Below are 27,977 nucleotides of genomic sequence, written 5' to 3'. Positions count from 1 at the left end.
CTCAACACAGGCACCTGTACAAACAGCAGGTCATTCTAACTCAACACAGGCACATGTACAAACAGCAGGTCATTCTAACTCAACACAGGCACCTGTACAAACAGCAGGTCATTCTAACTCAACACAGGCATCACCTGTACAAACAGCAGGTCATTCTAACTCAACACAGGCACCTGTACAAACAGCAGGTCATTCTAACTCAACACAGGCACCTGTACATTCTATTTCTATTGTTTCTATTTGTCTAGTGTTTAGTATTGTTCTGTGTAGTGTTCTTTAGCTTACAATTCAGTGACGGCATTTAGCATGCCTTTCAAAGATAGAAGGCTTGTCGCGCACTTTGTCTGCTCTGTCTGGTGCTGCAGATGGATACTACCTTCCAGATGACCTTTAGGACACAGTGGTGGGAAGACTGGGTCACCACACAACATGACCTTTCCATAGACACACTACAGGACTGCGCCACTGCAACATCCCCCTATAGCCTCAGGCTGGATTACATTAGCAGACGAGGGCCTCTGTCTTCCTCCCTTTTCCTGGGAGGAATTCAACATGTGGGCAGATACAGGAAGGAGACTTTTCGTGGATCATCTGAGCGTTGTCCACAAGCTAGACTAGTGGATTAGGTTTGGTGGCGGTATTTTAGTGACCAATATCACAAATGAAGCCCCACGGCCTTGAATGAGCAATGACAGAAACGCCTAAATGATTTAGTTATGAATCACTGTTAATGAATGATGATTTATGAATTCCCAATAATGATGTAACAATGAATAATGGATAATGGATAAATGTCAGGGAAGAACATGACATTGACATTTGCCATGCCTTTCAAAACCAAACAAAAGCCATGAAAATAGACACGTCCATGATGACGGGTGCTGATGCACATGCATAAAGATCCTGATCCAGAGGGGTGGTGCAGTACCTGTCTTCCTGACCCCACCGTCGGCAGGGCAGGTGTAGTCACTGGCAGCCAGCAGGAAGCACGTCCCCCCACTCCTCCGCTCCTGCTCTGGGGTGCTGGACCTGCGCATGGGGACCCTCTCCTCTGTGCTGGGGGACATGGTGAGATCACTGCCTCCACTGCCGTCCCCTGACAGCACTGGTGACCGCAGGGAGAGAGGAGGAGGGGCAGGAGGAGGGGTTAAGGGTGGTAGGGCGGAAGAGGGGGCGAGAAAAGGCAGGTCAAGGGATCGAATCAGGACACATCAAACAGCCTCCCACATCAAGAGTGCTTGCCAAATGCCACGAGGACCAGGCGCGCTGGGGGACAAGGGTTAAAGGTGAAATAGACAAGACCCCAATCGATGGTGTCAACGCACCTAGTGTCTGCCTATAAAAGAGCTTGCCAATGTCAAAACAAAACAGGCTGAAATTTAGCATTTATCACATCTTATAATGAAAAGCCCCGCTGGCTTCTCAAAAGATTTAATCTGTGTTTGAATACATTTATTAAAGCATGTCTAGTTCTGAACTTATTAAATGTTAATATTTCACATCTAATAAAGCAACATATTGCAAAGAAACCAGAGCATGTGCTGGATTATAGTTCAAAGAAACTAAGGAGACAAGGGTCAACACTCATTTCCATCAATATCAGATGTGTCAGAGTGATTTACAGATGAACGGCTGCAGGGGAAAAACGGCCACCTACAGTCAAGTCACAAATGAACAATCCCTACTTTAAAACCTTAAGAGTCAAAGGCTTTTTCTGTTTTCGCCCAAAATCTTATTAGTGAAGAAATATTTCACAGCAATCAGTCTCATCTCCGACCCATCAATTCCTTTCGCATCATTCTCTTATCTCCGTGGCAACAGAAGTGCAAAACATTCTAAGGACATCAGTGGTGCTAGAGTCTCTCAAGAGGAAAACCATGTGTAAACCCGGGGGGGTCTGTTAAAAGGCCACTGTTTTCCACCTGAATGAGATCCCTTATAGATTCTCCCCCCCTTCTGTCTATACATGAATAACCCCTAACCACCTGACAAATTCCAACTTAAGATACAATGGTGGTGTGCTGGCGGTCTCACCTGATTGGTTGCGCTCCAGCACCCTGCTCCCCTGCATGTTGCAGAGGTCCCCCTGGGGGCTGTTGCAGGTGGTGTTGAGGTCTACTTTGAGGCAGGTTGGGGATCCCCCCAGTGCGACCTGGGGGATGTGCCTCTTCCTCTTCTTGGGAAGCTTCTGCTTGGCCATGGCCAGCGAGTAGTACATTCCAAAGTTGTTGACGATGACGGGCACAGGCATGGCTATCGTCAGCACGCCCGCCAAGGCGCACAGCGCGCCCACCAGCATGCCCGACCACGTCTGCGGGTACATGTCACCATAACCCAGCGTGGTCATGGTGACCACGGCCCACCAGAAGCCGATGGGGATGTTCTTGAACATGGTGTGTTCGCCAGCCGTGGGGTCGTTGGGGTTGGCGCCGATGCGTTCGGCGTAGTAGATTGCGGTGGCGAAGATAAGCACACCTAGGGCAAGGAAGATGATGAGGAGAAGGAACTCGTTGGTGCTAGCCTTCAAGGTGTGACCCAGGACCCGCAGCCCCACGAAGTGTCGCGTCAGCTTGAAGATACGCAGGATCCTGACAAACCTTACCACTCTGAGGAAGCCCAAGACGTCCTTAGCTGCTTTAGATGACAGTCCGCTTAAGCCTACCTCCAGGTAGAAAGGCAGGATAGCCACAAAGTCGATTATGTTGAGCAGGCTCTTGACAAACTCCAGCTTGTCTGGGCTGAAGATGACACGCACCATGAACTCCAGGGTGAACCAAAGAACGCAGACACCCTCCACGTAGGTGAGAGCTGGGTCCGTCTCGATAATGTAATCAGGACCCAGGTCCGGCAGGCTGCCGTTGAGCACCGCCTCAGACTTGTTGATGATGGTGATGGTGTTGAATGCCTCATGGGTCTCCAGGCAGAAGGTGGTGATCGAGACCAGGATGAAGAACAAGGAGGCAAAGGCCACAAACTGGAGAAGAGGAGATGAGATAAGGAGAGAGGGGGGATTAGAGAGAGAGGGAGGGGGGGATTAGAGAGAGAGGGAATTAGAGAGACTTTTGAATGTCAAACTCTGTTGTCATTGCAGCTCATAAAGCACAATATATGCAATCTGGATAACCTTATATTTACTCATTAATTTATTCACTCATCACACAGAGAAAGAAAGAGAGAGAGAAAGAAAGAGAGAGACAGAGAAAGAGAGAGAGAGAGAAAGAGAGAGGGAGGGAGAGAAAGAGAGGGAGAGAGAAAGGGAGGGAGGGGGAGAGGGAGAGAGAGAGAGAAAGAGAGGGAGAGAGAGAAAGAAAGAGAGAGAGAGAGAGAAAGAGAGAGAGAGAGGAGGGAGAGAGAGAGGGAGAGGGAGAGGGAGGGAGGGAGAGGGAGAGGGAGAGGGAGGGAAAGAGGGAGAGGGAGGGAGAGGGAGAGAGAGAGAGAGAGGGAGGGAGAAGGGAGAGAGGGAGGGAGAGGGAGGGGGGAGAGGGAGGGAAGAGAGGGAGAGAGGGAGAGAAAGAGAGAGACAGAGAGGAGAGGGAGGGAGAGAGAGAAAGAAAGAGAGAGAGAGGGAGGGAGGGAAGGGAGGGAGGGAGGGAGAGAGAGAGAGGGAGAGGGAGGGAGGGAGAGAGAGAGAGAGAAAGAGGAAGAGAGAGGGAGAGGGAGGGAGGGAAGGGAGAGGAGGGAGGGAGGGAGAAGGGAGGGAGGGAGAGAGAGAGAGAGGGAGGGAAGGGAGAGGGGGGAGAGAGAGGGAGAGAGAGAGGGAGGGAGGGAGAGGGAGAGAGGGAGGAGGGAGGGAGGGAGGGAGGGAAAGAGAGAGAGGGAGAAAGAGAGGACAGAGAAAGAGGGAGGGAGGGGGAGGAGGGAGGGAAAGAGGGAGGGAGGGAGGGAGGGGGGGGGAGAGGGAGAGGGGGAGGAGGGAGGGAAAGAAAGGGAGGGAGGGAAAGAAAGGGAGAGGGAGGGAGGGAGGGAGGGAGGAGAGGGAGGGAGAGGGAGGGAGAGAGGGAGGGAGGAGACAGGGAGAAAGAGAGAGACAGGGAGAAAGAGGGAGGGAGGGAGGGAGAAAGGGAGAGAGGGAGGGAGGGAGGGAGGGAGGGAGAGGGGGAGGGAGAAAGAGAGGGAGGGAGAGGAGGGAGGGAGGGAAAGAGAGAGGGAGGGAGGGAGAGAAAGAGAGGGAGGGAGAGGGAGAGAGGGAAAGGGGAAAGAAAGAAAGGGAAAGAGAGAGAGAGAGAGAAAGAGGGAGAGGGAGAGAGGGAAAGGGAGAGGGAGAGAGAGGGAGGGGAGAGGGAGGGGGAGGGAGGGAGGGAGAGGGAGGGAGGGAGGGAGGGAGAGAGAGGGAGGGAGGGAAAGAGAGAGAGGGAGGGAAAGAGGGAGGGAGAGAGAAAGAGGGAGAGAGGGAGGGAGGGAGGGAGGGAGGGAGGGGGAGGGAGGGAGGGAGGGAGGGAGGGAGGGAGGGAGGGAGAGAGAAAGAAAGGGAGGGAGAGAGAGAGAGAGGGAGAGGGAGAGAGAGGGAGAGAGGGAGGGAAGGGAGGGAGGGAGGGAGGGAAAGAGGGAGGGAGGGAGAGAGAGGGAGAGAGAGAGAGAGAGGGAGGGAGGGAGGGAGGGAGGGAGGGAGGGAGGGAGGGAGGGAGGGAGGGAGGGAGGGAGGGAGGGAGGGAGGGAGGGAGGGAGGGAGGGAGGGAGGGAGAACCATAGCAACGTTAATTAACATCACCTTCATCGAATACAATACACTCCATAGAGAGAGAGAGAACAATCTATTATTACTAGCAATAAACCCAGCCAGTGGCTCACTGGGCTGTGGCCTGGCAGTCTTAATGCAGTTAAACCTGCTGACTGGCCCACTCATTCCCTCAAACCTCTCGGTGAAGGTTCATTGATGCAGAAGGGCTTACAGTATTCAAGTCTTAAAAAACGTTCAGTCACTGTTATAAAGTGTGTTGGAGTGAATGAGGTGTCATCCTGTTGAGTGGATGAGGAAAGATCTGTCCAGTCCATTTGGTAGCCTGGTAGTGGGTACCAGTCTGTTTCTGCCATCATACCACTCCTTTCCACCCTGTCATGCCATGTTTGGTTTGCATGACCGTATGGAGTAGGTAAGAGCTCAAACAGAGAAAGGATCAGGCTGGGTTTTTGTGAGTGAGTCATAAATTGTAACAAGTATATTTCTAAAAAGCCATATACAAAAACAAATACTTGATTGATGGATCTCATTGTCTGCGTTTAAACAGGTAGCACAATTCAGATTTTTTTGTCCTCCACATTACAGATTTACAATCCAGCCCCAATGACTGAGTAGAAAGCGGTATAGAATTGTCGTTCTACACAGCACAAGCCCACATCCTCTGTGTAATGGACTCAGACTACCTCTTCAGATCAGTTCAGATTGTCTCTCGAAAACTAGTCTGTACACATTGCTTTAGATGAGCAGAGTGGCACAAGGGAATTCAGCTTATAGGTTAGTGAATAACAAATATTTCAGTTGAATGTAGCTAAAGGTAATAACTACAAGAGGAAATCCTTGAAGTATATTATTTTCTAATATAATAGACAACAAAAAAACATTATTTTTTACATGTGGTGAATGTCAACCTTATATTAGTCCAGAAAACCCCTAAATAATAAAGCAATTGTGTGATTTTAACCAAAATATCTGTCACGCCCTGACCTTAGAGATCCTTTTTATTCTCTATGTTTGGTTAGGTCAGGGTGTGACTCGGGTGGGAAAGTCTATGTTTTCTATTTCTTTGTTTTTGGCCTTGCGTGGTTCCCAATCAGAGGCAGCTGTCTATCGTTGTCTCTGATTGGGGATCACATATAAGTTGTTATTTTCCTTTTGGGTTTTGTGGGGTCTTGTTTTCTGTTTAGTGTCTGTACCTGGCAGAACTGTGCACTTTTGTTTTCACTTTTGTTATTTTGTTTGAGTGTTTTTTGAAAATAAAAATCATGAACACTTTCCACGCTGCGCTCTGGTCCACTCCTTTCGACGAGAGCCGTTACAATATCAATGCAGAGAGAGAAAGAGACAGAGACAGAGACATAGAAGGATATATATTCCTAGGAATGAGTCACCTTTTAATTAAACATCAGCTGTTGGTGAGACACAGTGAAGATTCTTTAATCAGTCTCTCTGTCCACTGCCTATACCTCTGTTTCAGTCTTCACTATCTGAAATCTCTCTGTCGCTCACACAACATATCTCAGGGTCTGCACAGTGCCCCCACGGCAAAGTCAAGCAGAGACAGGGATGACTAAATAGCCCTCACTGGTCCTATTCATTAACCTCTGTATAACGATGTGCGCTGAGAGTTGGAAAGCAAGTTCAGGGAGTGTTTTAATAAAATAAACTGACCATAATACAAAACAAGAAACACTAACAGAACACAGACATCAAATTGAAACAGAAACAATGATGCCTGGGGAAGGAACCAAAGGGAGTGACATATATAGGGAAGGTAATCAGGGAAGTGATTGAGTCCAGGTGAGTCTGATGACGCGCAGGTGCGCGTAACGATGGTGACAGGTGTGCACCATAATGAGCAGCCTGGTGACCTAGAGGCTGGAGAGGGAGCACAAGTGACACCCTGGGTCTAGTTTACTGACCAAAACCTTGTCTTTATGGACAAGCCAGAGGAAGTGGGAGACGCCAGGGGGATTGATTTCATTGGGACTATGTTGTACAGCCTCAGTGGCAGAGATTGTGACCTTTCTGGTTTACATGCATCCCTATCCATGTTTTTATGACTACAGGTGAAACATTCAATGAATTAGTGTATTCTTCAGTGGAAGGCTTTCAGCTTTGCCCTTTAAAAGTAGCCACTGTATGTATGAATGTCAACAGCATGGTCGCTACACAAAACAATTTACTTCAGAATGTCCACTGCAGCCAGACCTGATTTCCTTGGCAGACAAACTTCAGTCTGTTTGACCCAGATGTGTAGACTGTGTGCGCGGGCGTATGCATTTGTGTTTGTATGTGCAAATGGAGCTGGGTCCAGAGAGGTGCACAATTTGCTCCTCTCCTCCCTCCATCGCTCTCCCTCCATCTCTCCTAGAGCTCAGAGGAAGTGGTTTCACACCCTCCCTTGTTTTGAATTGTATGCGTTTCTGGTAGAGCACTATCTAGGGAATAGTGTCCCATTTGGAACGCAGCCTATGACTCATGCAGTCTCAGAACGTCATTCTGCACTCATGAAGTGTATCTGTGCATTCATCCTGGCAGTCACTGGTTGCATGCAGCCTTTTCACATGTATTATTTATGTCTATTCCAGAACGTGACTTTATTTTATTCATAAACTTTCTGTATTTTTTTCACCAGGAGGACAAGTTCTAAAAAGGCAGCAGGCATCAGGCAACTGAGAGAAACTATAAATGAAAAACCCTGAATTTACTTTGCAAAGTTAACAAGCATTCGTTGTTACAGAACCGAGGTACTAGCTATTTAATAATGGATCTCTAGAGCGAGCCAAGTGAATAGTCAAGGCCGCAACAGAACAGAACATGAAATCGTGAAGCACATTTACCATTTTGAAGTAGGAGGCACGGGAGCCATACAATGGACAGAAGCTCAGATGTTTAGTGATTTACAATGTGCCACAGCACCATCTGTTCCAGACAACATCTTTACTTTCCAGAGTTTCACAAAAGCCTTCACGTTTTTCTACTGCATCTATTTCAACATAATAATGAGCACCGAAGACAGATTCATAACGCACTTCCCCATAACCACAATCTGTGCAACTTAGGCACAAAAACACCACTTTGACCAGAGAAACTGTGCGGCGGTATCAACAACAGCCGGGTTAAGTGTGTAAACTGGTCCTCAAAATGGGGAATATCCTCCTTTTAAAGTAACAACTTTACTAATAAATATCTAATGTATCTTGAGAAATAGTTTAAGTTATTGTATGAGTTATAAAGCTCAAACTATAACTTATACTATTTCTCTTTCTCCTGCCATTCTCATGAACACAAAACAAGAAGACTGGCGGCCATGATGCTTCCTTCCTTCCCACCCATGAGGCTCCCTTCTTTCATACCCATGATGCTTCTTTCCTTCCTTCCCATGATGCTTCCTTCCTTCCTACCCATGAGGCTCCCTTCTTTCATACCCATGATGCTTCTTTCCTTCCTTCCCATGATGCTTCCTTCCTTCCTACCCATGAGGCTCCCTTCTTTCATACCCATGATTCTTCTTTCCTTCCTTCCCATGATGCTTCCTTCCTTCCTACCCATGAGGCTCCCTTCTTTCATACCCATGATGCTTCTTTCCTTCCTTCCCATGATGCTTCCTTCCTTCCTACCCATGAGGCTCCCTTCTTTCATACCCATGATTCTTCTTTCCTTCCTTCCCATGATGCTTCCTTCCTTCCTACCCATGAGGCTCCCTTCTTTCATACCCATGATTCTTCTTTCCTTCCTTCCCATGATGCCTCCTTCCTTCCCATGATGCTGTGAAGAATAATGGCAACTGTCATTTCACGCTGTGGTGTAATTGTCTCGAATACGCACACACACATCATTCCCAGAGATGGGGCATATTATATAGTCTTCCCAGCTTCTGTTGATTAATACATACCTGTCTGCCCCCTGATGACCTGTAACAACTGAATCATGTCATGTAACAACTGAATCATGTCATATATCAACTAAATCATGTCATATAAACATCTGAATCATGTCATGTAACAACTGAATCATGTCATATATCAACTAAATCATGTCATGTAACAACTGAATCATGTCATTTAACAACTGAATCATGTCATGTAACAACTGAATCATGTCATGTAACAGAGAGGGGCTGCCGTTGACACACAGAATACACAAATGAATTAAGTCATATATTAACTGAATCATGTCATATATCAACTGAATCATGTCATATAACAACTGAATCATGTCATATAACAACTGAATCATGTCATAACAGAGGGGCTGCCGTAGACACACAGAACACACACATGGGAAGACAGACATAATGCACACATACACTCTCTTGCATACAGACACACACACAAGCATACACACATCCTCTCTCACACACACACACACACACACACACACACACACACACACACACACACACACACACACACACACACACACACACACAGAGAGAGAGAGACAAACGCACGCATACACACATCCTCTCTCTCACACACACACGTTATGAATGACAGGCATCAAAATGCAAAAAAAGAGATGCTGCTTCCATTCCATCTGATGTAAACACTCTAAACAGACTTAGTAGGCCAAATTGGTTTAGGGAGCATTAGCACGTGGAAAGCACACCACCATATAAATCCTACTTTGTGGTGCGTGGAGGTTTGACGCCGTCCCTCCTGGCTGAGTGTTTGGCCCAATGCTCCCCGCACTGAAACAAGTTCCATCCCTCTTAAGGCCTCCATAGTGGCTTGATCTAATCAGAGGGCTCCATCAGCCAACCCAAACACTTGACGGGAAGCAATCTCATGCCCTGGCAGAGAAGACGGGGTAAGACAGGCCCTCTTGATAAGATGAATCACTGCACTTTGCCCGTGTGCATCTGTCGCGTCCGCCGCCTCTTGGACCTACGCATGTTTTCAGATCACAGCAGAGACTTGTGAGGAAAGGGGCCATACGACACAGTTCCATCAGACCACTGCCTATGGGAGCCACGACCTGCCCTATGGGCCCTGGTTAAAAGTAGTGCAATACACAGACGAATCAAATCAAATCAAATGTTTTTTGTCACATACACATACACATGATTAGCAGATGTTAATGAAAGTGTAGTGAAATGCTTGTGCTTCTAGTTCCGACCATGCAGTAATATCTAACAAGTAATCTAACCTAACAATTTCACAACAACTACCTTACAAGTGCAAAGGAATGAGTAAGAATATGTACATAAAAATATATGAATGAGTGATGGCCAAACGGCAGAGGCAAGATGCAGTTGTTGGTAATCAAGCCTACCAAAACTATCGGCCTGTATCGAATCTTCCATTCCTCTCAAAACATTTTGAACAAGCAACTCACTGCCTTCCTGAAGACAAACAATGTATACGAAATGCTTCAGTCTGGTTTTAGACCTCATCATAGCACTGAGACTGCACTTGTGAAGATGGTAAATTACCTTTTAATGGCGTCAGACCGAGGCTCTGCATCTGTCCTCGTGCGCCTAGACCTTAGTGCTGCTTTTGATACCATCGATCACCACATTCTTTTGGAGAGATTGGAAACCCAAATTGGTCTACACGGGCAAGTTCTGGCCTGGTTTAAATCTTATCTGTCGGAAAGATTTCAGTTTGTCTCTGTGAATGGTTTGTCCTCTGACAAATCAACTGTAAATTACAGTGTTCCTCAAGGTTCCGTTTTAGGACCACTATTGTTTTCACTATATATTTTACCTCTTGGGGATGTCATTCGAAAACATAATGTTAACTTTCACTGCTATGCAGATGACACACAGCTGTACATTTCAATGAAACATGGTGAGGGCCAAAAACTGCCCTCGCTAGAAGCCTGTGTTTCAGACATAAGGAAGTGGATGGCTGCAAACATTCTACTTTTAAACTCGGACAAAACAGAAATGCTTGTTCTAGGTCCCAAGAAACAAAGAGATCTTCTGTTGAATCTGACAATTCATCTTGATGGTTGTACAGTCGTCTCAAATAAAACTGTGAAGGACCTCGGCGTTACTCTGGACCCTGATCTCTCTTTTGATGAACATATCAAGACTGCTTCAAGGACAGCTTTTTCCATCTACGTAACATTGCAAAAATCAGAAACTTTCCGCGCAAAAATGATGCAGAAAAATGTATCCATGCTTTTGTCACTTCTAGGTTAGACTACTGCAATGCTCTACTTTCCGGCTACCCAGAAAAGCACTAAATAAACTTCAGTTAGTGCTAAATACGGCTGCTAGAATCCTGACTAGAACCAAAAATGTGATCATATTACTCCAGTGCTAGCCTCCCTACACTGGCTTCCTGTTAAGGCAAGGGCTGATTTCAAAGTTTTACTGCTAACCTACAAAGCATTACATGGGCTTGCTCTTACCTATCTTCCGATTTGGTCCTGCCGTACATACCTACACGTACGCTACGGTCACAAGACGCAGGCCTCCTAATTGTCCCTAGAATTTCTAAGCAAACAGCTGGAGGCAGGGTTTTCTCCTATAGAGCTCCATTTTTATGGAATGGTCTGCCTACCCATGTGAGAGACGTAGACTCGGTCTCAACCTTTAAGTCTTTACTGAAGACTCATCTCTTCAGTAGGTTATATGATTGAGTGTAGTCTGGCCCAGGAGTGTGAAGGTGAACGGAGAGGCTCTGGAGCAACGAACCGCCCTTGCTGTCTCTGCCTGGCTGGTTCTCCTCTCTCCACTGGAATACTCTGCCTCTAACCCTAATACAGGGGCTGAGTCACTGGCTTACTGGTGCTCTTCCATGCCGTCCCTAAGAGGGGTGCGTCACTTGAGTGGGTTGAGTCACTGACATGATCTTCCTGTCTGCCCCACCTTGGGTTGTGCCGTGGCGGAGATCTTTGTGGGCTATACTCGGCCTTGTCTCAGGATGGTAAATTGGTGGTTGAAGATATCCCTCTAGTGGTGTGGGGGCTGTGCTTTGGCAAAGTGGGTGGGGTTATATCCTTCCTGTTTGGCCCTATCCGGGGGTATCATTGCATGGGGCCACAGTGTCTCCTGACCCCTCCTGTCTCAGCCTCCAGTATTTATGCTGCAGTAGATTATGTGTCGGGGGGCTAGGGTCAGTCTGTTATATCTGGAGTACTTCTTCTGTCTTATCCGGTGTCCTGTGAGAATTTAAGTATGCTCTCTCTAATTCTTTCCTTTCTTTCTTTCTTTCTTTCTTTCTTTCTTTCTTTCTTTCTTTCTTTCTTTCTTTCTTTCTTTCTTTCTTTCTTTCTTTCTTTCTTTCTTTCTTTCTTTCTTTCTTTCTTTCTTTCTTTCTTTCTTTCTTTCTTTCTTTCTTTCTTTCTTTCTTTCTTTCTTTCTTTCTTTCTTTCTCTCTCTCTCTCTCTCTCTCTCTCTCTCTCTCTCTCTCTCTCTCTCTCTCTTGGAGAACCTGAGCCCTAGGTCCATGCCTCAGGACTACCTGGCATGATGACTCCTTGCTGTCCCCAGTCCACCTGGCCGTGCTGCTACTCCAGTTTCAACTGTACTGCCTGTGGCTATGGAACCCTGACCTGTTCACCGAACGTGGTACCTGTCCCAGACCTGCTGTTTTCAACTCTCTAGAGCAGGAGTGGTAGAGATACTCTTAATTATTGGCTATGAAAAGCCAACTTACATTTACTCCTGGGGTGCTGACTTGTTGCACCCTCGACAACTACTGTGATTATTATTATTTGACCATGCTGGTCATTTATGAACATTTGAACATCTTGGCCATGTTCTGTTATAATCTCCACCCAGTACAGCCGGAAGAGGACTGGCCACCTCTCATAGCCTGGTTCCTCTCTAGGTTTCTTCCTAGGTTTTGGCCTTTCTAGGGAGTTTTTCCTAGCCACCGTGCTTCTACACCTGCATTGCTTGCTGTTTGGGGTTTTAGGCTGGGTTTCTGTACAGCACTTTGAGATATCAGCTGATGTAAGAAGGGCTATATAAATACATGTTATTTTATTTGATGTAGAGTACCCTATATACATATGAGATGAGTAATGTAAGGATGTAAACATTATATAAAGTGGCATTGCTTAAAGTGGCTAGTGATACATTTATTACATACATTTTTCCATTATTAAAGTGGCTAGAGTTTAGTCAGTATGTTGGCAGCAGCCCCTCAATGTTAGTGAATGGCTGTTTAACAGTCTGATGGCCTTGAGATAGAAGCTGTTTTTCAGTGTCTCGGTCCTCGCTTTGATGCACCTGTACTGACCTCGCCTTCTGGATGATAGCGGGGTGAACAGGCAGAAGATCTGGAGGGCAGGCAGTTTGCCCCCGGTGATAAATTGTGCAGACCTCACTACCCTCTGGAGAGCCTTACGGTTATGGGCGGAGCAGTTGCCGTACCAGGCGGTGATACAGCCCGACAGGATGCTCTCGATTGTGCATCTGTAAAAGTTTGTGTTGAGGATCAGCAGGGTGTAGATGTTGTTCACCTACCCTCACAACCTGGGGGCGGACCATCAGGAAGTCCAGTACCCAGTTGCACAGGGCGGGGTCGAGACCCAGGGTCTCGAGCTTGATGATGAGCTTGGAGGGTACTATGGTGTTAAATGCTGAGCTGTAGTCGAAAAGCATTCTTACATAGGTATTCCTCTTGTCCAGATGGGTTAGGGCAGTGTGCAGTGTGATTGTGATTGCATCGTCTGTGGACCTAATAGGGCGGTAAGCAAATTGGAGTGGGTCTAGGGTGTTAGGTAGGGTGGAGGTGATATGGTCCCTTGACTAGTCTCTCAAAGCACTTCATGATGACGGAAGTGAGTAGTCATTTAGCTCAGTTACCTTAGCTTTCTTGGGAACAGGAACAATGGTGGCCCTCTTGAAGCATGTGGGAACAGCAGACTGGGATAAGGATTGATTAAATATGTCCGTAAACACACCAGCCAGCTGGTCTACGCATGCTCTGAGGATGAGTCTGGGCCTGCAGCATTGCGAGGGTTAACACGTTTAAATGTTTTACTCGCATTGGCTGCAGTGAAGGAGAACCCGCAGGTTTTGGTAGCGGGCCGTGTCGGTGGCACTGTATTGTCCTCAAAGCGAGCAAAGAAGTTTTTTAGTTTGTCTGGGAGCAAGACATCGTGGTCCACGATAGGGCTGGCTTTTCTTTTCTAGTCCGTGATTGACTGTAGACCCTGCCACATACCTCTCGTCTCTGAGCAGTTGAATTGCGACTCTACTTTGACTCTATACTGACGCTTAGCTTGTTTGATTGCCTTGCGGAGGGATAGTGAATAGGGTTCCATTTGGAACACACTCCCAGTCCAGCCAACAGACACTATAGTTATACTACAGAGCTGCAGCCGTCATGGATACCATGAGAGCTTTAGCGAGGAGTAGGACATGTTGTTGGTACTGTATAGGCATCCTGGATGCAATTTCTACTGGACGCAACAACATACTTACAATTGAGCTATAACTTTACCATAGGGAGTTTGTGAGAACAAATGCATTCAAACCCTGGTCTGTGAGCCACAAGCTTGCTAACTCTCTGAGCTATTGCCATAGGCTTGGGGAGCTAATACGAGTTTTCAGGTATCCGGAAAGGTAATTCGTCATGTGTGGTTCACCAAACCTCTGTTACACTTACAATGAAGCACTATACAGCACAGTCATCCCAGTGGGGGCAAAAACCAGACGGATCCATCTCAGCCTGGAAACAGAATGTCCATCTTGGCTCCAAGTCCACACACATTGCTTTGACTGCTGGTACAACAACAGACGTGGATGGGAAAACCCTGGCGTCAGTCCATCAGAAGAAAAACCCGATCAGGCTACTACTCCTCTGCTATCAGGCTACTACTCCTCTGCTGTCATCAACAGCCCGACACATTCGACCAATCAGAGGGCCCATTAGCCCTATCTCCTCTGGACACCCATCATCTGTAGGAGATGTAGGCTGCATCTCAAATGGCACCCTATTGCCTAGTCAAAAGTAGTGCACTATATAGGGTGTAGGGTGCCACTTGGGATGCAAACGTAGAGCTCTGTAGCTCTACCAACCATGGGGAGTCCAAGTCCTGCCTATGAGCCTCCCCATACTGCCCTGGCCTAGTGCCCAAAAGCCCCATCCAGCACTGAGCCTTTGTGACATCATCTCCCACCAAGCGGAACCCAGAGGTTTCTGACATTAACATGGAATATTTTCAAAAACCCTGCTTTCCAACCCAGGGGGGGCACTGTTTATCTCCTGCTTTCCAACCCAGGGGGGCACTGTTTATCTCCTGCTTTCCAACCCAGGGGGGCACTGTGCATCTCCTAAAATGATTACTGTCGCACACAGACCCCCCCATCAAACATGCCATATGGAACATGGAGTGTGCTGGTGGTGGGGGGTGTCATGTAGACGGTTTGGTTTCAGCTGAATGTGTTAAAACAGAGGATAACAAGTCAAGAGAGGGATGACTGGTAGCGCTGGTGCACCACCATACATACTAATACTGAATAAGATAAATTAATCATGTCAACCATATTTGCTCGTCTTGTCGGCTCCAGTTTCCTGTGCCTGTTCCAGAAATAAACAGTAGTTAAAACCTACATCATGTACTGCAGTTTCCAGATCTGTTAATTTACAAATGACATAACACACATGTAATTAACCTGCCAAATAATAGATTTTCATCTCAGCTGAATTCTTCAGAGACCTTGAAGAGTCTGGGGTTCATAATAAGGTGAAGCTGATTAAACAGTATTCCCAGGGAATATCCTCGGGAGGAAACAGGAGTGAATTGTCCCCATGTAACAATGAAGTCCCACACAAAGCCATTGTCACACACCCTGCCTGCTCTTCTCTCTTGATCAAGTGCATGGCGCTGTGGTAACGGCAACTTTTTCTGACAACTTGGCATGGTAAAGTCGTGTTGTCGAGAGAGAAAGCGAGAGACAGGGAGAGAGAGAGACCAGGCTGAAGAGAGAGAGAATGAGAGAGAATGGGGGGGTGAATGGATGTGTTCCTGGCAGAGAAAGGAAAAGGGTTTCCTCCTCTTTTCCCCAAACACAAATGCAGCGGAGGAGAGATTTCTGTGCTGACAGACTAAGAGAGAATCCATTGAGGTAAAAATAGAAAAGGTGGAATCAACCTCAACTGAAGATGATTAGAGGTAGAGAAAGCCCTTCCTCTATGAGAGACATTTGCTATTCTCTCCCTCGCTCTTTTTCTCTCCCACTCTACTTCACTGTCTCCCTCTCACACTTACCCTGGCTTCCGCTCTCATTATGTATCTCGCTGTGACATGACAGCAGATGCGCTCGGGGAACCCTTCTAAAACCCCATAGCTTTTGGCAACCAGCCAGATACCGGGTCTAAAAATAGCCTATCAAACCTTTCCAGACGTTCTAATTTGAATAATTCATTATTACTTTCCCTCATAAAGTCGACGTGGGGGGATGAGAAACTGACAGTTGGATCCTTGCCAGACACAATACTGTCAGTCCATGGAGCTTCGCAGGGCCCCGCAACAATAATACTCAAAGCAGCTGTCCAATAGAGACGAATTGTAAACTGCAGGCCTACACGTGTGCCCTACCATGTGTAGGAAATTAGTCGGAGAAGAAACGCTGACCCATTAGAGGTCAGAGGTCAGGGATGACACAACTACAAGACCCAGGTCATCCTGCTGCTGGGGCAATGGCATCAATAGCGGAGACATACACGACAACAGCAGGTAAAAATAGACATAGTTGGTGGACTGCCCAATGGGGAAACTATTTGGTTGTCATTCACAGGAATGGTGTTTATAGGAAAGGAGTGTTTCAAACACCTCAACAAGTACCAATGTGCAGTTTGACACGTTACAGAGACTGAGGAATGGGCATTCTGAACACGTGAGTACGTATGGGGCATCAGCGAAGGTCTTTCTTGAAATACCCTCCACATAGAACATCCATGTGTTGTCATGCCAACATCACATACAACATACTCTATACGCCGTACTGTTCTTCATTCACTCATCTGGCCATCAATATTTCAAGACGTGCTTCTATCGCAGACATGCTATTGACTCACCAGAGCTTGTGTTTATGAGAACGCATGTGGCGGATGCATAAATATCCCCCATGACACAGGTGATGTTCACCGATGGGGGAAACCCCATGAAGAGTGTATCACAGAGACATGACCGAAGCATGGCGGCGTTTTGGTGATGTATTGCATTGATGGACTGTCTATATGAGATGTAATGAAACACGTCTGTCTGTCTGCACTGCATTACTTTACATTTTTAAGGGGCTCGTTGGAGATCCTTGTCCCAGAGACCATATTGAATACTGTCCAGTATTTGGACAAAAACACACACTTCCAGATTTTTGGGCCAGTAACTGAAAGCTCACTAGGTGAAAAATCTGTCAATGTGACCTTGAGCAAGGCACTTAACCCTAGTTAAGTGGATAAGAGCGTCTGCTAACTGGCTAAAATGTAAACGCAAAAAGTATACCTATTTGGTCAATTTGGCCGGGAGAGTTCAGTCCAATTGCTTGTAGCTACTTGAATGCTCTCCTACCAACATCCTTGTCATAAAACAAGGAAATACATAAAGGAAAACTCCACCCCAAAAACAATATTTTAGTTTGTCCATTAGTCCATTGTTGACATAGTCCCAAATGTTTTGCTTGTCAGCACTCAAGTTTTCAAGTTATGTAACCTTCAAAATTGTAACGGTTGTCTTTGTTGTCTGACGACGAGTATGAAATATCAGACCAATGCGCAGCGTGGTAAGTGTCCATTATTTTAATGAAACAACTGAACACCGAACAAAACAACAACGTGAATAAACGAAAAACCGAAACAGTCCTGTAAAGTAATGAAGAAACACTAAACATAAAAATAATCACCCACAAAACACAGGTGGGAAAAGGCTACCTAAGTATGATTCTCAATCAGAGACAACGAACGACACCTGCCTCTGATTGAGAACCATACCAGGCCAAACACATTACCACAATATAGAAAAAGGAACATAGACTACCCACCCCAACTCACGCCCTGACCATACTAAAACAAAGACATAACAAAAGAACTAAGGTCAGAATGTGACAAAAATACAGAAATCAACCCGTAGGATGCATTTAGCTAAAACTAAAATATATTTTTTGGGTGGAGTTTTCCTTTAATAAAAGACAACTCTCCTCAGACTAGTCTGTAAAGTTCTAGTCAGGTTCCCTTCCTCCCTGACTAAATATCAACACATAGAGAAGGCTGTGGCCGGCAGACATCTTTTGCCTGCAGTCTTCTCCAGGTAGAGAACACAAGGGAGATGAAAGCAGTACATGCTCCAGTTTCCTGATCAATAGCGTGTGTGTGTGTTTATATATGTGTTTGTGTGTTTATATATGTGTTTGTGTGTTTATATATGTGTGTGTGTTTATATACGTGTGTGTGTGTTTATATATGTGTTTGTGTGTTTATATATGTGTTTGTGTGTTTATATATGTGTGTGTGTTTATATACGTGTGTGTGTGTTTATATATGTGTTTGTGTGTTTATATATGTGTTTGTGTGTTTATATATGTGTGTGTGTGTTTATATATGTGTTTGTGTGTTTATATATGTGTTTGTGTGTTTATATACGTGTGTGTGTGTTTATATATGTGTGTGTGTGTTTATATATGTGTTTGTGTGTTTATATATGTGTTTGTGTGTTTATATACGTGTGTGTGTGTTTATATATGTGTGTGTGTTTATATACGTGTGTGTGTGTTTATATATGTGTTGTGTGTTTTTTATATATATGTGTGTGTTTTTATATATGTGTTTGTGTGTTTATATATGTGTGTGTGTTTATATATGTGTTTGTGTGTTTATATACGTGTGTGTGTGTTTATATATGTGTGTGTGTGTTTATATATGTGTTTGTGTGTTTATATACGTGTGTGTGTGTTTATATACGTGTGTGTGTGTTTATATATGTGTGTGTGTGTTTATATATGTGTTTGTGTGTTTATATACGTGTGTGTGTGTTTATATATGTGTGTGTGTGTTTATATATGTGTGTGTGTGTGTTTATATATGTGTGTGTGTCAATGTCAGAATCCAGGCTTTTTTCCTCTTTGATAAAACCTAGTTGGCAGGCATTTGTTCAGCCCTCCCAGAGCTTACAGAATACATTAATATATTATTGTCATTTTGAAAACCAACATGCTATCACCGTGTGAGGAGAAATACATGGGGGGGAATCCTTACAGTATGTGTCAGTGCCTTGTCAGATGTATAACACACACACCCCCCTCCACACACACCCTGCATGAACTCAAGAACAGACATCCACATTCACGTGTACACACAAACTCACCTTCCTCCCGGCAACTCTTGATGAAAAATATCCGCTCCTCGAATAAATAGCTCTTTAATTTGTCACTTAATGGACTGATGAATAGTTTGTTCCAGATTTAATATGATGCTTTTTTTAGTATAGTATTAGCAAAGTGGGTCACCCAAAAATAGTGGGTTGGGTGGAAGGTCAGAGGTACAGGCTGTCTGGGTAATTTCCCTTCCCACTAGCCCCGGTGCTGTTGGCTGATTGGCGTTGGCATAAATAATCTGTTTACCATCCACAGTGTCCAGGCCATCCGTTATGCAGCCAGTGGGAGTGGATATTGTGTATCCTGTCTCAGCCTCCAGTATTTATGCTGCAGTAGTTTATGTGTCGGGGGGCTAGGGTCAGTTTGTTATATCTGGAGTACTTCTCCTGTCCTATTCGGTGTCCTGTGTGAATTTAAGTGTGCTCTCTCTAATTCTCTCTTTCTCTCTTTCTTTCTCTCTCTCGGAGGACCTCAGCCCTAGGACCATGCCTCAGGACTACCTGACATGATGACTCCTTGCTGTCCCCAGTCCACCTGGCCGTGCTGCTGCTCCAGTTTCAACTGTTCTGCCTTATTATTATTGGACCATGCTGGTCATTTATGAACATTTGAACATCTTGGCCATGTTCTGTTATAATCTCCACCCGGCACAGCCAGAAGAGGACTGGCCACCCCACATAGCCTGGTTCCTCTCTAGGTTTCTTCCTAGGTTTTGGCCTTTCTAGAGAGTTTTTCCAAGCCACCGTGCTTCTACACCTGCATTGCTTGCTGTTTGGGGTTTTAGGCTGGGTTTCTGTACAGCACTTTGAGATATCAGCTGATGTACGAAGGGCTATATAAATACATTTTATTTTATTTGATTTGATTTCTGGACCATCCACAGTGTCCAGGCCATCCGTTATGCAGCCAGAGGGAGTGGATACTGTGTATCCTGTACCATCCACGGTGTCCAGGCCATCCGTTATACAGCCAGAGGGAGTGGATACTGTGTATCCTGTACCATCCACGGTGTCCAGGCCATCCGTTATGCAGCCAGTGGGAGTACCATCCACGGTGTCCAGGCCATCCGTTATGCAGCCAGTGGGAGTGGATACTGTGTATCCTGTACCATCCACAGTGTCCAGGCCATCCGTTATCCAGCCAGTGGGAGTGGATACTGTGTATCTTGTACCATCCACGGTGTCCAGGCCATCCGTTATGCAGCCAGTGGGAGTACCATCCACAGTGTCCAGGCCATCTGTTATGCAGCCAGTGGGAGTGGATACTGTGTATCCTGTACCATCCACAGTGTCCAGGCCATCCGTTATGCAGCCAGTGGGAGTGGATACTGTGTATCCTGTACCATCCACGGTGTCCAGGCCATCCGTTATGCAGCCAGAGGGAGTGGATACTGTGTATCCTGTACCATCCACGGTGTCCAGGCCATCCGTTATGCAGCCAGAGGGAGTGGATACTGTGTATCCTGTACCATCCACGGTGTCCAGGCCATCCGTTTTGCAGCCAGAGGGAGTGGATACTGTGTATCCTGTACCATCCACGGTGTCCAGGCCATCCGTTATGCAGCCAGAGGGAGTACCATCCACGGTGTCCAGGCCATCCGTTATGCAGCCAGAGGGAGTGGATACTGTGTATCCTGTACCATCCACGGTGTCCAGGCCATCCGTTATGCAGCCAGAGGGAGTGGATACTGTGTATCCTGTACCATCCACGGTGTCCAGGCCATCCGTTATGCAGCCAGAGGGAGTGGATTCGGTGTATCCTGTACCATCCACGGTGTCCAGGCCATCCGTTATGCAGCCAGAGGGAGTGGATACTGTGTATCCTGTACCATCCACGGTGTCCAGGCCATCCGTTATGCAGCCAGAGGGAGTGGATTCGGTGTATCCTGTACCATCCACGGTGTCCAGGCCATCCGTTATGCAGCCAGAGGGAGTGGATTCGGTGTATCCTGTACCATCCACGGTGTCCAGGCCATCCGTTATGCAGCCAGAGGGAGTGGATTCGGTGTATCCTGCAGACCTGAGAAATAAAGCTTGATGGGGCATTTAACAGTTTAGAGGTCAAGGCTATGGAGGATGGGAGGGAGGATGGGAGAGAGGGATTGAGGGAGGATGGGAGGGAGGATGGAAGTGGGAGGATGGGAGGGAGGGATTGAGGGAGGGGTTACTTTTCTGCCTGGCTGGATTTCCCTTACCCTTCCCTTGTTTGCTTGACCCCAAAGAGGACTGGTCATGATGACAAAAACATCTAGTGTGCATCCCAAATGGCACCCTATTCCCTACATAGTGCATTACTTTTGACGCAACCCTTGACTAAATGACTGTTCAGCAAGCAGAGTTTAAAAAAAAAAATGATATTTGCAAATGTCACATTAATTCAGAGATGTTTTGATCTCGGAGGACTACAAACAAACAATTATGACCAGAACCGGCGCCTCAAATTGATGGAGACATGCATTTAAAATGAAATTCACATCCACAAGATTTAGTTGAGTTATTAGGAAGTAGTCCACTCCATTGAGCATGTCCACCCCCCCCAGTCAGTCATAATGAAACAAGCTGCCAGATCTCTCCCTGAGAGAGCAGCACTGGGTCATTATACCTGACAGATCTCTCCCTGAGAGAGCAGCACTGGGTCATTATACCTGACAGATCTCTCCCTGAGAGAGAAGCACTGGGTCACTATACCTGCCAGATCTCTCCCTGAGAGAGCAGCACTGGGTCATTATACCTGCCAGATCTCTCCTTGAGAGAGCAGCACTGGGTCACTATACCTGCCAGATCTCTCCCTGAGAGAGAAGAACTGGGTCATTATACCTGCCAGATCTCTCCTTGAGAGAGCAGCACTGGGTCACTATACCTGCCAGATCTCTCCCTGAGAGAGCAGCACTGGGTCATTATACCTGCCAGATCTCTCCCTGAGAGAGCAGCACTGGTTCACTATACCTGCCAGATCTCTCCCTGAGAGAGAAGAACTGGGTCATTATACCTGCCAGATCTCTCCCTGAGAGAGCAGCACTGGTTCACTATACCTGCCAGATCTCTCCCTGAGAGAGAAGAACTGGGTCATTATACCTGCCAGATCTCTCCCTGAGAGAGAAGAACTGGGTCATTATACCTGCCAGATCTCTCCCTGAGAGAGCAGAACTGGTTCACTATACCTGCCAGATCTCTCCCTGAGAGAGCAGCACTGGTTCACTCTACCTGCCAGATCTCTCCCTGAGAGAGCAGCGCTGGTTCACTATATCTGCCAGGCTGAAACATTGACCACCCGAGAGCCATGACTGATTTTCTAAACAGCTGGGTTATAATGCATTTATTTTGCTGTTGTTGTTTTTCTCTCTCCCCGACCCCTATAAAGGAATTTAAAAATAGAATGTTTGGGTTAAGAGCAGATACGTATAATGTCCACGACGTGAAGTCTGTGTGATCACATTTTCCAATTTTAGCTTTGAAGCGAGAATAAATATAATATCAGGACAACTATTCAAATCTTAATCTTATCGCACACACTGATAGTCCAACAGATAACAACACTTTCTCCTCTTCCTTTAACATGTAATCTAGAAGCATCGTTGCTATCATCTATGACTTATTACTGGGGCTGCGGCCCTGGCTGGAAGAGACGGATGAGGATGATGTAGTTGCTATGGTGATGCGGAGCATTAGGCTGGGGTTACATAAGTTGTCATTGAGGAAGCGTTGGGAGGACAGAGGACAGGTGTGACGAAGCCTGCCCGTTGTCCCAAAGGCTAGCGGCTGAGTGTCATTACTTTTGACAATGTTCAGTCAACATTCAGAGGACCTTATCGCAACTGAAAAACTCCCAGAGGAAAGAAACCTTGAGAGGAACCAGGTTCAGAGAGGAGGCCCATATTATTCTGGCCACCCTTATCCCACGCCCAGGCCAGTTAATATGACTCCCCTGCATTTCACACTTCTTTATATACAGTGAGATGGACTCCCAGAGTTAACCACTACTATTCCACACAGAGATGTTGGCAGGTGTTTCACCACTAACTGTAATTTGACCCTGTAGTATACATAGCTATTCTACCTATTATATTTATTTTATTTCACCTTTATTTAACCAGGTAGGCTAGTTGAGAACAAGTTCTCATTTACAACTGCGACCTGGCCAAGATAAAGCAAAGCAGTTCGACACATACAACAATAGAGTTACACATGGAATAAACAAACATACAGTCAATAATACAGTAGAAAAAAAAATCTATATACAGTGTGTGCAAATGAGGTCGGATAAGGGAGGTAAAGGCAATAAATAGGCCATGGTGGCAAAGTAATTACAATATAGCATTTAAACACTGGAATGGTAGATGTGCAAGGTCACTCAGGGAATGCAATCCTTGTAGACAGCATCATTGCAAGGTGTGAATTACATGGATGCTTGATGGTGCCATAACAATGGTGAAGGAATAGACCATTCTTTTTGCATTTATAGGGATGTCCACATAACATTTATAAGCACAATGGGATGGCTTGACTTGTTGAGGGAGTTCTCACTTCCTAGTGGACAACCCAGTAATTTAAACCCGTGGGACAAACCACTACTATAACGGAATTATTTCAGTGACTAAAATAATGTCAGACAAAGCTCCATTGGAAAAAGGCCATTTATGCTCCAATTCGCCACCCCCTCCCTCTCTTCTTACTCACCCAGCCTCAAGGACAAGAGATTCACACACCCTGGGAGGCCTCAGCCAATGCTAGCCCAAACTGGTCTGTGATTGTCCACCCATGTATTCTGGCCATGGTATAACTATGTCTGGGACTCCCCTGTGGGACCTAAACATGGGAATGGACTTCTGATTGATGAGTAGCCCCTGGCTGAAAGGAAAATACCTTGTTTTTCCATTTGACAAAATCATAGGGAAATATATTTAGTTCACTAGGTCCCTGCCCACTGGAGCAACTAAGCAGCAGCGGAGATAAATGGTCCATACGATAAATAAATGATCCACTGTCAGATAGCAGGCTGCTGGGGTCTATACAGTATATTCTACTGGGAGACTATGGGTTCTAGTCAAAAGTAGTGCACTATATAGGGAATAGGGTGCTATTTGGGACGGAACCGTGGTACAGGCTGCAACAGGCTTGTTTGTTCAGACACCGGAGACACACATGACCTCAATCCAGAGGTCATTGAGAGTGCATGATGGGGGGTGTTGTATCTAAGAGAACAGCCTCATGCTCTACATCAGAATAATGACTGTATAATAACATGCATATCAATGCACACCTTATTCCCTGTTACTACAGAGTATGAAATGATGAAGGCCTATAACTTTAAGAAGAATACATCACAATACTCATGCATGTGAACTAAACTGGACAAATCTAGACCTCTGTATATTTCATTATCAACAACATATTGATAATAGATTCATGATATCAACCAACCAACCAACCAACCAATAAATCAAGTAATCAATCCAGCAACCAACTAATCAAGCAACTAATGAATCAATGAATCAACCAACCCCTATCAATCAATTTACTGAGCATTCTGTGTGGATATTATTAGTATCATTCTATGACTGATGCAGTGTCACCTGTCCTTAGTTCTCCACTCTAGCACTGTTTGATTTCAGTGGGAATTTATGACACTGCTCCACAACCTTTAGATTACATTTGTTCTTTAAACAGGATCAAAGTGAACAGAGCGACAGCAAACTGGTGTTTGTCACTTCGCCATTAATCTATTAATGGTGTATCTGCTGAATTATTAATAGCACTCGTGCTTACAGTCTGATCCCAGATCAGCACCAATTAGAGCACAGGTAAAAAGTGTTGCCTAATTCCCTAAAACAAATGTCAGTTTACTCTGTGTTGCTAAGGCTGTGTGTAAAATGTTGATAACACTGAAATGAGCCATGTGTTTATAAATGGTACATAGACATCCATTTGTACTAGGTGATCCTCATTTAGAGTCAGTCCAGGTAGAAGGTGCCAGTTGTCCGTATCTTTCAGGGTCAAATGATTTCCTATCATTAAGGCTACAGGTGACACAGTCCTTGCAATTCACTACACAAGGTGGCACAACCATTTACCAAACTGCATGTTCATGAAGTAAACTGATATTCTAATTCAAATGTTCCTCATTGGTTTTCAATTTCAGTTTACTTCCTGTGTTGATTGAACTGAATGGCATGCAAAACATGCAGCATATCTCAGTATCTATCATAGCTCTGGACTGTGGAATTCAGAATGGGAATTCCGTTAATGGAACCCCCAGTCTGGAAAACTCTAATGAAGAGGGATGATGGATGAGCTAGACCCCCAGAAACCAGCCCAACAACCCATCTCCCCACCCTCCTCCTTCAATAATGGAGTTCAAATGAAAACACTCAGCATCCACGCTACTGAGTGGAGCAGCGGTCTAAGGCACTGCATCTCAGTGCTAGAGGCATCACTACTGACCGGTTCAATCCCGGGCTGTATTACAACTGGCCGTGATTGGGAGTCCCATAGGGTGGCGCACAATTGGCCCAGTGTCATCCGGGTTAGGGAAGGGTTTGGCCGGGGTAGGGGAGGGTTTGTCCGGGGTAGGGGAGGGTTTTGTCCGGGGTAGGGGAGGGTTTTGTCCGGGGCAGGCCGTCATTGTAAAATAAGAATTTGCTCTAACTGACTTACCTAGTTAAATAAAGGTTAAATAAATACAAAATCAATCAAATCACTCAAATGCAGAAAAAAAAGAACCTGATAAAGAAAGATTCATGAAGATTCCAGTCACTGTCACTGTATATAAGGTTCTAGGGAAATAGTGTGTCGTACTGGAGAGTTCTGAATGACTGAAAACAGTCCTGTGACATGTATCCTCAAAGTGATACGTTTTTAACTACAACACAAATTCAATCTACAGGGAACACTTCAAGTATAGCATCTAGTCATCCATAAGGATGTTTCAAACACAATGCATTCAGATTAGCAGTCCTAATGATGCACAAACTTGGATTTGGTGCATTTTAATAAGAGTGTTTAGTGAATTAACATGCTTGCCTGACTTCTGTGCAGGCTGCCATGCAACCTGAGAGGCACAAAACGACATTTGGGAGCAGCATTAGCTCGGCTCGCTAGCAAGTGCATCACACAGGCACGCACTGGCAGACAGCGTACAGTCGTATGCATATGCCTGCCTTACCTTGCTCAGAGGCAGGCAGAGAGGTAGGCAAAGAGGAAGACAGGCAAATAGGCAGGCAGGCAGAGAGACAGGCAGAGAGGCAGGCAGAGAGGCAGGCAGAGAGGCAGGCAGAGAGGCAGGCAGAGAGGCAGGCAGAGAGGCAGGCAGAGAGGCAGGCAGAGAGGCAGGCAGAGAGGCAGGCAGAGAGGCAGGCAGAGAGGCAGGCAGAGAGGCAGGCAGGCAAAGACTACAATCCCCTAGCGGATACATATCAACTCTTAGCATTAGGGGGAAGCTATCTAGGCATTTCACATCCAGTTAGCCCAATTAGTCTGTAGGGAGCCAGGGAGCTCATGGAGAGCAGGGTAGAACAGTACAGTACACAAAGAACTATGGAGCCTCACGGCACCAATTACCAGTAGTGGGGGTGGAGGAGTGGGAGGGGTGGGAGTAGTGGGAGGAGTGGGAGGAGTGGGAGGGGTGGAGATGGGTGGAGATGGGTGGAAGGGGTGGAGATGGGTGGAAGGGGTGGGAGGGATGGAGATGGGTGGAAGGGTTTTAGGGTTGTAGAGGTGAAGTGGGAGGGGTGGAAGGGTTGTAGGGTTGTAGGGGTGAAGTGGGAGGGGTGGGAGGGTTGGAGGGGTGGAGGGGTGGAGATGGGTGGAGGGGTGGATTAGGACGACTGCACTTCTTGATTTGGCCTCGTTTCGAAGATTGCTCATTAAGAAATGCTAGTGGCCATGACTGAAGCCAAACGAAAGCTGTCTTGGGGGTGTGGTTTGATGTGGGTGTGTTATGGTCGTATACTGTATACTGGCAGGTACTCTTATTTGTCCCTCCGTAGCAACAACATAGCCACTTCCTCAAAATAGTCACTTCCTTAAAATAGTCTGAATTAATCTAAGATAAAGAAATCTGTAATTAATTTAGACGTTTCTTCCTAGGTGGTCTTAATGACACAATTCTACATTTACCTAAGGTGTTTGGTGCAGCATTTCTCATGTAAAAATAGACATTGCACTGCATACAGTCTATCGAGTCGGGAAATTCTGGCTGTGTGCTCAGGACTGATTTCTGAGAACAATAACACGTCTACAACTTGTCAAACAAGTTGTCAAACTATCGTAAATTAAGCACAAGCTACAGTACACGCTTTTTATCAGTCCCCAAAATCTCTTGCTAACTAGCTAAGTTCCAATTGTGTTTGTTAATGATGCTAGCAAGTAGTAGCTAACAGGCACTTCGAGCATCTAGGCCACAATCAGCTTATCAAGTCACTGGCGAGTGGTGACCTGTGTGCTTCCGTACCGTTTAGTTCACTTTCTCACTATCTTTTACCAGAGTGTGCATCTGTCTAGCAGTGTTTCACAGAGAGTCACATTACAAATCAGATCACGGGGCGACACAAGATATTTATACAAATAGGTTTTGGAATATTGACAAGTTGCAGTTGGTATACAAGTGCTCTCTGATCACCTCAATTCTCATTTTGCCCCAAAAAGTGGCAGACTGGAGTGATTGACACTGTCAAACACATCAGCAAGTGGCCACTCCATAAAGGGCCTAGGGCCTGAGGTTATTTCAACATAACTTTGGGGACGTGATGTCTTACGAAAACAAGGCGCTGTGTAATGGGCAGGTCTGTCTCTGTGTGGAGGTTCTGGGAGCTGTGATTGGATAGAGCGTGTGCAGCTGATAGAATTGCAATCAACACAGCTGCTTCTGTCTTGTTAGTGGGCACGGTGCCAGTGGACATGATCTTAATCCACCCCTCCAGTAAGTCGTGGAGAACTCAACTACAAAACTCAGCTTTGGACAAGAAAAACTTTACGACCAAAATTATCCTATTTATACTTTGTAGTCAATTTTGAAACTAGA

General features: G+C 45.9%; 1 protein-coding gene across 2 annotated transcripts in view; it reads right to left on the bottom strand.

Moving 5' to 3' along the window:
* The window catches only part of kcnc2 (potassium voltage-gated channel, Shaw-related subfamily, member 2), a 72,765-nt gene that overhangs the window by 8,845 nt on the left and 35,943 nt on the right, over positions 1–27,977 (bottom strand). For both annotated transcript variants that reach the window (XM_042318051.1, XM_042318052.1), the window contains exons 2-3: positions 2,035–2,974; positions 929–1,105 (exon numbers count right to left, since the gene is read on the bottom strand). In XM_042318051.1, coding sequence (XP_042173985.1) covers positions 929–1,105; positions 2,035–2,974 — 1,117 coding nt within the window. The remainder of the gene's footprint in view (positions 1–928; positions 1,106–2,034; positions 2,975–27,977) is intronic.

This window comes from Oncorhynchus tshawytscha, unplaced genomic scaffold (assembly GCF_018296145.1).
Source record: "Oncorhynchus tshawytscha isolate Ot180627B unplaced genomic scaffold, Otsh_v2.0 Un_scaffold_10343_pilon_pilon, whole genome shotgun sequence".
Taxonomy (NCBI): domain Eukaryota; kingdom Metazoa; phylum Chordata; class Actinopteri; order Salmoniformes; family Salmonidae; genus Oncorhynchus; species Oncorhynchus tshawytscha.
The sequence above is the reverse complement of the archived record's forward strand: the minus strand, read 5'-3'. Positions and strand labels throughout refer to the sequence as shown.